The sequence below is a fragment of the Chanos chanos genome, chromosome 9 (assembly GCF_902362185.1).
Source record: "Chanos chanos chromosome 9, fChaCha1.1, whole genome shotgun sequence".
NCBI lineage: Eukaryota > Metazoa > Chordata > Actinopteri > Gonorynchiformes > Chanidae > Chanos > Chanos chanos.
Genome location: NC_044503.1, coordinates 32,717,396 through 32,729,581, shown reverse-complemented (window position 1 = coordinate 32,729,581; position 12,186 = coordinate 32,717,396). Strand labels below are relative to the sequence as shown.

The 12,186-nt window shown below is 38.4% G+C and overlaps 1 protein-coding gene across 1 annotated transcript; it reads right to left on the bottom strand.

The window, feature by feature from the left end:
• Positions 1 to 7,427: 7,427 nt before the first annotated feature.
• On the bottom strand, positions 7,428 to 10,662 carry LOC115820135 (tripartite motif-containing protein 35-like). Its single transcript, XM_030783614.1, has 6 exons — positions 10,261 to 10,662; positions 9,473 to 9,574; positions 9,130 to 9,354; positions 8,896 to 8,918; positions 8,691 to 8,809; positions 7,428 to 8,087 (listed from the first exon to the last, which is right to left on the bottom strand). The coding sequence occupies exons 1-6, from the start codon at positions 10,660 to 10,662 to the stop codon at positions 7,549 to 7,551; spliced, it is 1,410 nt and encodes a 469-aa protein (XP_030639474.1). The 3' UTR covers positions 7,428 to 7,548.
• Positions 10,663 to 12,186: the final 1,524 nt, after the last annotated feature.

The window sequence follows — 12,186 nt, the reverse complement described above, 5'->3', positions numbered from 1 at the left end:
AGTAAGATCCTAAGAGGAGAGAGTTTACACGTATCACGCAGTAATGGATAGATTCAGTCAGTAGTAGTATCTGAAGAAGTGAGAATTTCTGTTGTTGTTGTTGTTGTTGCTGTTTATGACAGACAGTATCCATTCTAACTGTGCTTCTTCACTGTTACAGAAGACTTCACTGGTAAAATTCTCCACGGAGAGATGTTACAGTGACTACGGAATAGTGGAAAGACTATGTCAGTAAAAGTGTGTGTGTGTGTGTGTGTGTGTGTGTGTGTGTGTGTGTGTGTGTGTGTGTGTATGTGTGTGTTGTGCAGAGGATCAGAGAATGACAGTTTTCCTCTGTCCCAGCCCAGCTCCACCCTAATCCTCTGGAGGTTCTCATTCACATTCAGGGGAGACAATGGCTGTCCCGGACAGCATGAGTTATGTTCATAACAGAAATACGGCGCACAAAAGAGTCCCCTACAAAAAGATAATATTTTACTCTGAACAGATTCTGTCACCACCTCCAGCCACCAGTTTGCACTGTCCCCAACCTCAACAACCCAACAGTGTGTCCCCGAGTTATAACCCTCAGAGCCCAGCACACATCCATAGTTATCAAAACTCTCTGGATTATCAAGAATCTGCTGTTTCATATTTCACACAAGCTGAATTACGCCTGTGTGAAATATGAGCAATCACAGTTTGTTCAGTTTTTGTGGAAGCTCCAAAAGAAAAAAAAAAAAAAATATATATATATATATATATGTGTGTGTTTTGTTTCCTGGATGTTCTCATTAAATTTGTGTCTGCTCTGCTGAACTCTCATAGAGAAATTGTAATAAGACGAATTAAACTGTAGAAACTGTCTTGGTTTTGTAGACAGAGAGATTGAATTTCACCTCCCCTTCTAGGCAGGACCATCATGACTCACTGAAACTGTCATTCAGATGGGAGGAGGAGTTTTATATCAGGTCCTATATTTAATCAGTGGTGAAAGTGGAATGAAATAATACTAAAACACTCATGATTTTTAGTTGTCCTTAAAAATGTTTTTTAATATTACACATTATTAAACTCTCTTATAACTGTACAGGTATCTCACTGACATGAGGGGCAACTGAAACCCAGCAACTCAGATATCTCAGCAACACTCCAAGAAGGGTTAAGTCAAGGGAAACCGGACTTAGTTGTAGATTCATGAAGACGTTTCACCGCTCATCCAAGAGGCTTCTTCAGTTCTGACTGACTGGTGGGGAGTCCCAGGTATTTAATCTCTGTGGAGTCGTTGTCAAGGCCATTATGTGACTTGGTAGTTAGTTCTCCTGGTAGTTTCAACAACAGTCGTTAAGGGTCGTTGGAGCCAGGTGTGAAGGGTTGTTAAATCTCCTGGGCAGGCATGAAAGGACAGTATTGTAAGTGGGTGATAAGTGGTGTTGTAGACCTCCTCCTTTGTTGAGGAATGGCTGCTGTACTTTGACATAGATGGCCTCCTTCACACCTCTTTCAAACAATCTGTCCTCCCTATCCAAAATGTGCACATTGTTGTCCTCGAAGGAGTGCCTCTTGACTTTCAGGTGGAAGTACACTGCTGAGTCTTGACCCGAGGAGTTGGCCTTCCTGTGTTGAGCCATGTGTCTATTTAGAGGTTGTTTTGCTTCCCCCTGTATAAGTCGGAGCGTTCTTCATTGCATTGGACTGCATATACTAGGTTGCTTTTCTTGTGTTTGGGTGTGCAGTCTCTCAGATGGACCAATTTCTGCCATAGTGTGTTGCTGGGTTTGAAAATCACAGGGATGCGGTGCTTGTTGAAGATCCTCCTGAGTTTGTCAGATATTCCAGACACGTATGGGATGACAATGTGCTTACGTTTATACGTTCACATTTCTTCGCTACCCATGGTGCTGTCATTGTTCCTGGAGCTTGTGGCTGTTTTCACAAAAGTCCAGTTGGGGTATCCCCAGGCTTTAAGTGCATCCTTCAGGTGTTAGTGGTCCTTCTTTCTGGCCTGCACACTCATTGGCACATTATCAGCTTGGTGTTGCGGGGTTCTGATAACTCCAAATTAATGTTCAAGAGGGTGGTTAGAGTCGAAGAATAAGTATTGGTCTATATGAGTGGGTTTCCTGTATACATGCATGTGGAGCCTCCTGTCTTCTTCAGTATGCACTGCACAGTCCAAGAAGGCCAAGCTGTCGTTCTTGACGTCCTCTGCTGTGAACTTGATGTTATGGTCGACAGAGTTGATGTGTTCTGTGAAGGCTTGCACTTCCTGGGACTCCCCATCAGTCAGTCATGACTGAAGAAGCCTCTTGGGGGAGAAGTGAAACATCTTCAAGAATCTACAACCAAGCCCAGTTGCCCTTGACTTAACCTTTCTTGGGTAACTATGACCTGGATGACTGAGAATCTTCACGGACATCTCAGCAGCACTGTCTGTTCATAGCATTTGTTACTGTTGTTTCCCAGAGTGATTAAATGTAAATATTTATATTGTTCCAGGGTTCCAAAAACAATTTGTTTTTAAAATTGTAAGATAAAAAGGTGTAATTGCTAACTAACGTGTATCCTATAGGACAAGCATTCAAAACACTGATAAAACAAATAAAAAGAAACAAACAAACAAACAATAACAAAAACCTTGAAACAAATCCCATGTTTAAAAAAAGAGAATAAAAATATGTTTTCCAAAGTCATCTATGCATTTAAGTATTGCACTGCTGTTTGTGGGGCTGTACTGTAAAGTCTTAATGGATTTGGGTATATTTCTTATATACACATTGATTTTCAGTCATTTTACAGCAGACACTTGTTTCATCCTCATCAGTGTTCACTGTAACTGCACAGTTAAACAGCTGTGTGTAAGGTGGGAGGAGAGGAGAGGGGAGAGAGAGAGAGAGAGAGAGAGAGAGAGAGAGAGAGAGAGAGAGAGATGTTCTGATAGTTCAACATCAGACAGAGGTAAATGTTACAGAAGACTTCAGTGGTAAGACAGTCAAAGGGCACTGTGCACTGGAAGTAAAGAAAAATGGAAAGACTCTCTCAGTAAAAGTGTGTTTGAAAGTGTATATGTGTGTATTATTTAAAGAGTCATAGAATGACAGTTTTCTTTTGTCCCAACTGAGTTCTACTCTGACTCTCTGGATTGTCTTATTCACCTTGAGAGTCTCTTCATGATTGGGAGAGCTTGTGACATATTCATTTTTTAAAAATCCTATTGTCCAACTTTCCTCAGCAGCGCCCTCTTTTCTCTGTGCAGACTCTGGTTATCACTCCCAGGAACCACCTTAAATGGTCTCCAACCTCAACATCCCAACAGTGTGTCCCTGAGTTAAAGCCCTCAGAGCCCAGCACAGCAGCATCAAATCTCTCTGGATTTTCAGGAAGCTCTGGCTCTTCTACATCTACCTCATCAACCTCAGGATCTACATCACAAATACATCTCACACTGGTCAGGTCCTCAGACAGGATGAATCGTGGATCTGCAGTGTTTGGGTCCAGAATGACAGGAGCTGAAGAGAGAGAACAGAGACATAGGGAGAGACACATTCACATTGTAAACACCACAGTTCTGGTGAAGAGAAAAATATATTAAAAAAAAATATGTCTAAGTTTGATTATTGATGTACATTATGAGAAACATGAAGAGGACAATGATGATGACAATTATTATTATTATTATTATTATTATTATTATTATTATTATTATTATTATTATTATTACTGCTGTTGTTGTTGTTGTTGCCAGAGTTGACTGCTGCCTTCCCCTAGCCCTGCAAATCCTCTATTCACCAGCCTGACAACATCTAAAGCACCACTGATCCCAACAACTGATCACAACAAATGACCACAAGGAGACCTCATACTGACATCACACTATTACATAAAACACTGCAGCAAATATAAATCAAATATCAGTCCTGGAGGTAATGTCCTGTGCAGGATGGGAATTATAATATTAACCAATGTTTTTATTCAATATGATTCTAAAAACATACTGTATGTAACAATGTTCTGCATCTTCTCCCAGACTCTGAACTTCAGGTTGCCCAGGTGTTTTGCCACATTGATCAGTGCTCCTGAAAGCATCTTTGGATCCTGCAGCGTGCACTGGGTTCTGGAATAAGATTCAGGAGTCAGTGCTGCTGTGGGTTTGGGTTGAGAAACACAGAGAAAAGAGGTATTGAGAGGCAACAAACTTACCTTTGCAGTGAAGCGTCAAAATGCTGAGAGTATAAAAGAGAATAAAAGATTGGTCAGAATCAGAATACAAATAAAGAATAGACCGACCAAAAGTATAAATACTAAGAATGAACAAAGAGACCTTATGTCTCTTATCTCCTAAAATTATTGTCTCTCTCTCTCTCTTCCATGCATACGTGTGTGTGTGTGTGTGTGTGTGTGTGTGTGTGTGTGTGTGTGTGTGCGTTTTGCACACCTGTAAGAACAGGATATCTTCAGCTTTTGATTGTATCTGACAGAGATGATATTTTTCTACTCATCTCCTCAATCTTCCCCTTCATCATCTGACTCTTCTGCTCCTCTTCCTCCCTCATTGCAGTTATCCTGGCTACCTCTTCATCTTGCAGAAACTGGTGAAGTTTCTCAAATTCCTCCTTAATCTGTCTCTCTGTGTTTTGTGTTTGATTCTGGTTCAAGACACAGATAGAGGGGTTTTGGTCACATAAAAAAACAATAATCTTTTTCCATACAGCCATAGTGTCTTTCTCTATTGAAAAGTATGTTCTAAAAAGAGTAACTTTTTCTCACCTTGATGTGCTCTCCCATTTTATCAAAGCTTAATTTAATTTTTTTAAAGATCCGTAACTTCTTTTTCAAAGGTTTCAGTGCAGTCTTGAGTTCCTCCTGGAAAACATCAACACTGTTAACAAGTCAAATCCCATGAATACAGTAGGGAACTGTAGGACTCTTTCTCAAAGAATGTTGTGTGTGAGCGATTAAGACAGTAACTGCTGTAAAGATGTATCCTCACTGCACACAGAGAGATATACTCACAAATACCAGAGCAGCCTCACAGAATCTAGTTTATCATTTACATTAATATCCTAGATCAGAGTTTGTTCTATCACTGAACAGAGAAATGGTGTCAGTAAGTTTTGATTAAAGGGTAACAGGTAGTGCAGTTTTAAGGACATCCACCAGGACTTCACATATAAAATGACCTGTTGTCTAATATCACATTTAGCAATAAACCTGCGTGTCCTCCTACCATCAGGGCACAGGTCACAGTCTGTTTCCAGTGAACTTTATAATGGTCTTTTACTTCCCGTGGAAATTAAAAATGGCCTGTCTAGTTTTGTTCATGAGAATGAATTGAAACATCAGCACATTCAAGCCACCACAAAAGTAAATGCAGTCACACTGCCATTCTCCATTAGCATTTATAAATCAATGTACCTAATAAATGGCCATTTTCAAACTGACCACACATTTATACATATTTGTGTATATTGTCTGTGGGTGTGTGAGTGAGAGCGCGCGAGTGAGAGCGTGCACATGTGTGTGTGTGTGTTTTCATAAAACTGTAAAACTATCATCCATTCGATAGAGGCAATAGATAAATTTTGTTTGCAGTGTAATTTTGAAAAATAGGTCACTAGTGTCTACTGTTTCTCTTAATCTTTTCTTTTGAGCGATGTCACTGAGCAGTCACACACACACACACACATGCACACACACACACACACACACACACACACACACACGCACACCAGCTGGCCACTGATATTGATAGTGAAATTGTTCTGAATATTGAGTGTAATGTAATGTCCTACATTTTCTGTTATGTTATATTTGCTGTGTCAGGATAATGCTGCAATCATTTTCATTATTTGTCCATTTCATTTGCTTATATATTTTATTTATTTATCTAAATCCTCAGTAACATTATTTATCTAATTACAGTAAACAACCCTTTCATTTCAAACACTGTTGTCTGCTCCATATCTCCCAGCAGGACTAGAAGTCTACTTCACCTCTATGTTAATAATTAACAAATTATGTTTCCTTTACTCACTTTATGGTCCTCTACAACTTCATCAATGGGACAACAGCTCTGATTTTTATGTTTTCTTGAATCCCGACACACCAAACACACAGGCTGTTTATCCTCCAGACAGAAGAGTTTAAGTTTCTCATTGTGTAGGCTGCAGAACTCCTCAGATCCTGCGGAAGTTTTCTGACTTTTCTCTTTTAAATAAGTCTCACACAGGTTTCTTAAAGCCAAGTTAGTGAGAGGCATTTCTCTTGAGGATGTTCTTCTACAAACTGGACACTCCTGAGATCCTTTAATTTTCCAGAACTGCTGTAAACAGATTCTACAAATGCTGTGACTAAATGATAAAATAACAGGGTGTGTGTAGATGTCACAGCACACAGGACAGGTTAAATCCTCCTCTGATTTATCCTTTGAGGCCATTTTCTGTCAGACGTGGATGTGTCAAAAATGTTTCTCCTTTATTGTCTTTCAGTCCAAAGTACACTTGAACTTTTACTCTAAGCATCTGGTCACAAACACTTGAAATTTCCAGGATAACTGCAGTCTTCAATTGGAGAATCTTATTCTTAGTTACTTCTGGCTGTCTTCAGCAATACATGTGCATTAAACTCTATTTCTTTATAATTTTTTTTTAATATCTAGACCTGACTCAAAGAAATCAAACGACACAAACAGACTGAACTTACCACAGACTGAGCTTTACTTCCTGCTACAGCTGAAGGCATGTCAGGAGGTGGGGTTATGGTAAAGCAGAATTCGGATTGGTCAGAGTCAGAAGACTGGTGCATATTTGGAATGTTACAACACTAGGAAGGGAATGAGTCTGTGCTGAGTAGAGCTGTTTTTTTCTTAACTTCCTGTGGAATTCTCTACATTCTCTGTATTTATTGCGAAGATCTCTAGGACTGCAAATCAAACACTACAAATACTCTTTTTTTTCTTTCTTTTTTTTTTATTGAATTAATGGATTTAGACTTTCACATTAATGTTATTTATTAATATCACCTGTAATGTTAAGATCATTATTTTTAGTATTAAATGTTACACTAGAGACCAAAGCAGAAAATAATCTAGCAGACCAAAGAACATTGCAGAAGAAAATTTATTAAAATGTACTTATCTTAAAATATTACATAAAATAGAACACCTAAAGACACTATATGAATCTGCATTCTTGATTTTTCTCTTTTTTTTAAGACTGAAAATAATTCATAATAATTTTCTATGCCATTTTAGTTTAAAGACATAGATTCTACACATGAAGATTAACAATGGCAGATAAAAATGTGCTGTTGTTTTGGTCTCCAATATCTGACTGCCTGTCCTTTCTTCTCAGATCTGTGACAATGGCCAGCGATTCCAGTAGAAAATTGAACCAAGTCTGAACCAAGTTCAAAATAAACCAAATGAAATCAAAATCAAAATAAATCAAATGTTGCTAATCTGAAACATGGTATCCCATCCCTATTAACACTTTAGTCATAGTGATTATGCTTGATTTGATTCACACTGAAGGCAGTGCAGGCTCCAAAACCTTTAATAAAGTTTTAATCTTATTTTTCACCTGTTCTAGAAGTCGTCATTGGTAAGACAGTCAGAGGGTAGAGATTGCTGTTATTACAGAAGAACGGAAAGACTCTCTCAGTAAAAGTGTGTGTGAAAGTGTGTATGTGTGTGTTATTAAGAGGGTCAGAGAGCGATAGCTTTCCTCTTTCCCAATCCAGCTGAACTCTGACCCTTTGCAGTTTATTATTCGCTAAGAGGACAGGCTGTGATTGTATGGGTGAGTGAGCATCATATTCACCAAAATAGTACTCCACACACCACTGTCCACTTTTTACTAAGTTAGGTTTTCTCTGGACAGACTCTGTAATCACACCCAGGGCCCAGTTTGTGATGTCCTTAACCTCAACATCCCAGCAGTGTGTGCCTGAATCAAAGCCTTCAGAGCCCAGCACACATGGATAACCATATTCAAATCTCTCTGGGTTTTCAGAAAGCTGCTTTCTCTCAAGAGAAAGTCTTGCACTGGTCAGATCTTCGGATAGGACGAGGCGTGATTCTGCAGTGTTGGGGTCCAGTATCACAGGAACTAAAGACAAGAACATGAAGTTGGATCATGAAGTCTAATGTTCAAAACTGAGAGATCAGATTATTTGAAATGGAAAGAGATCACACACTCAACGTTCCACTGCAGAATAATTCAATAAACACAAACATTCATTTTATAATATTCATGAAATGTACAAGTCACAATGTTCAACTCAAAAGAAGCAATACAGCTTTTGGTGTCTTCATGTCAAATGAATCTGTAAATTTTCAATTGATTATTGCAAAGAGATGTGTTACAGTAACGACTTTGGACTGCCAACATTTCTCTTTCTTACTTTCACACTTTTCTGTACAATTCAGAATGGTTTGATCCATGCATCATTGTGATCAATTGTGATAAATTGTGTGTGGTAAATTCATGCAAAAGACAAGAGGTAAAAGGGTTGATCCAAGGAATTTGAATCCCAGGACTAGCATTTATAAGCAAATTATATATGGATAAAAAGTGGACATTGCATAACTGTAAGGATGTGAGTTAAAAAGTTACTTGGGATATGACAGAGGAAGGAGAGGAATCTGTTATGAAAACCAAATGATTGTATGCTGGTTTTTGTTTTGTAGTACTGTGATCCTGAAAACTCACTGTATGGAACAATGTTTTGCATCTTCTCCCAGACTCTGAACTTCAGGTTGCCCAGGTGCTTTGCCACATTGATCAGTGCTCCTGAAAGCATCTGTGGATCCTGCAGTGTGCACTGGGCCCTGGAATAAGAATCAGGAGTCAGTGCTGCTGTGGGTTTGGGTTGAGAAACACAGTGAAGAAAAAGGACAGGAAGCAGGCCACTTACCTTTTCATTGAAATATCAAAGTTCTGAGAAAAGAAAGAGTGGAAGGTGTTGGAATTCAAATAAAGAATAGACAATGCAAAAAAACAAATGTTTAAACAGTGTCTGTGTGTGTGTGTGTGTGCGTGTGTGTGTGCGTGTGTGTGTGTGTGTGTGCGTGTGTGTGTGTGCGTGCGCGTTGGGATTTTTTTTTTCTTTTTTTTACTTTAAACTTGTTTACACTTTTTGACTTCATACCTTTAAGAAAGAAACCTTCTCAGCTTTTATCTCCTCTTTTGTGGCCTTGACTTTGTCTGAGAGAGATGATATCTCTCTACTCATCTCCTCAGTCTTCTTCCTTATCATCTGACTCTTCTGCTCCTCTTCCTCCCTCAGTGCAGTTATCCTGGCTGCCTCTTCATCTCGTAGAAACTCGTGAAGTTCCTCAAACTCCTTTTTAATCAGCCTCTCTGTGAGTTCTGTCTCATTCTGGTACATGATCCAATTAGAGGGGTTTTGGTGAGAAGAAAAACCAATAATGCATTTCCATACAACCAATAATTTCATTATTTAGCTGCATACTCCCAGAACACTGCATTACCCTCACCTTGACATGCTCTGCCATTTTGTCAAAGGTTAGTTTGAAATTTTCAAATATCTCCAACTTCTTCTGTAAAGGCTTCAGTGCAGTCTTGAGTTGATCCTGGAAAACATCAACACTGTTGTTCACTGATTTGTCAAATATCATCAAATTTGCTGAAAACTGTAGGACTCTCTCAAAGATGGCTGTGTCAGAGTGTGTGATAAAGACTAACTATCATTCATATAAAATCTCCTGATTTAGATTTTTTGCTACCACTGAATAGAGAAATGGTGTTAGTAAGCAGAGGTGTGGACTTGAGTCACCTGACTCGGACTCGAGTCAGAATCAAGTCACGGTTCTGATGACTTCAGACTCGACTCGACAAAATTAAAAATGACTAGCAACTCGACTTTGACTTTAATACTAAAGACTCATGACTTCTCTCGGATTTTACATCTTTGACTTGTAATGGCTTGACACATTTCATAGGTAAAAACATTCAATTTCTTTATCAAAAAAGTGTGCAGCTATTCCCTGATATTCTTGCCCACGCGGTACTTCAGCGATGCCTACAATGAACAGCGGTGACGTTGCATGTACAGCAGAGAAAGAGCCATTGGCACACAGACAAGGAAATGATACGTCGGGTTACTGCATTCGGTTTCAAAGATTACACTGTAAACAACGAACAGATGGCCAGGTTTACACAGTGAGCTGATCATGTGACACTGCCAATGATTTGAATGAAATCTAAAATGAAAGTGACTGACAAAGCATTTGTGTCAATTGTAAGGAAATCTGCTCACCTTGTGGTCCTCTGCAGCTTCATCAATGGGACAACAGTTGTGATTTTCATGTTTTCTTGAGTCCCGACACGCCACACACACAGGCTCTTTATCCTCCAGACAGAAGAGTTTAAGTTTCTCATTGTGGAGACTGCAGAACTCCTCAGACCCTGTGGAAGTTTTCTGACTTCTCTCCTGTAAGTAGATCTCACACAGGTTCTTTAAGGCCAGATTAGAAAGAGGCGTGCTCTTTGAGGGTGTTGTACCACAAACTGGACACTCTGGATTTCCTTTAGTTTTCCATAACTGATATAAACAGATTCTACAAATACTGTGACTACATGATAAAATAACAGGATCTGTGTAGATGTCACAGCACACAGGACAGGTTAAATCCTCTTCTGATCTATGTTTTGAGGCCATTTTCTTCACTCATCAATATGCTTCTCCTTTAATGTGTCTCAGTTCACTCTCACGTTAAGATTCTGATCAAGAAGATTAGAAATGTCCAGGATAACTTCAGTCTTCAGTTGATGAATGTATCTCTTAAAAAGTCAATTTCTCTTTCAAAGATCAAGCGCTGACTGGCACTGACTGAATTTAAAAAAGATAAACAGGATGAACTCAGCACAGGGACAGATTGAGCGTCACTTCACGTCCTCTCTCATTTTAAGATGAGTCAAGAGGTGGAGTTATGTAAAAATACATGACGTGAAAGGGAATTCTGATTGGTCAGAACTGGTTGGAAAAAGTGTGTACAGAGTGCACCTGGTTTCACAGTAATCCCTGTGGGTTGCTGTGCATTCTCTAAATGTACTGCATAGACCTTTGGGGAGTACTAATCAAATTTTACAAATGAATTCATTTTTGAACCGAATTGAATTCAGTTAATTGAATAATAGTGTACTTTTAATGCTTGTCTTTAAGATTGATTTCAAAAGAGTTTCAATAATTATTTTTAACATTACACAATTAGATTAAAGAACTCAGCAGAAAATAAGTAGCAGACTTATAAACAACAACAACAATAAAAAAAGATATTTCCTTAAAGATTAAAATGAAATTTAACAAATGAAGAAACTGTGATGCGTCTGGGTTCTGGATTTTCACAGCAGATCGAAATGTTATTAGAAAATAAAATAATATTTTATTTTGCAAGGACTTAGAGGATGCTGGCAATCTGGGTTTCTTCTTTAAACATCTTACTGGTTATCATTAAAGTGTTTTCTTAAATTAATTTACCTGCAGGAACTCTGGGTGGTCTGCGAGTCCTATAAACAAATATGAACTGGGTGTAAACTGTGACTCAAACTGAGATTCCATCTGCTGATTTATTTGACTTTTTCAAAGATTTTTCAAAGGTTTTTTCTAGGTTTGAGTTTCTCCTGGAATATGTCAGCTCTATAGATTAATACATCAAATCACATTAATTACAGGAGCAGAGAGCCAGCCACTAAAAACTATTTTTATACAGTGATATATAACTGCTCTATGGCCATGCACTCAAAAAACTCAACAAAGGCATTTGTTTTATTACCAAAATAGAAATATGTTTGTATAATATGAATGTAGTGTGTTTATGTTTGTTACATGATTCATTCTTGTTTGTTTAATGTTAAGCAACAAAAAATCTGATGAACCAGATCAACTTATACACAAACGTATGTTGTATTCATAGAACATAATAAAGACAGGCTAGTTTCACTTGATTCGTTTAGATGGAAATGTGTAGTATGGTTGCATTGCGTTCATTCAACAAATTAAATTTTTGAGCGTGAGAGGATGCTGAAAGGTATGATTTTCTCTATGGTTAAACCAGATAGAAGCAGCTTTACTCAACTGAGAAATGCATGTGCTTCATTTGCTTAAAAAAAATGCTGCACGGCCACAAACTGTGTGACTTGTCGTTATGAATTAATTCGACTCTGTGATCAAGCATACTGATTA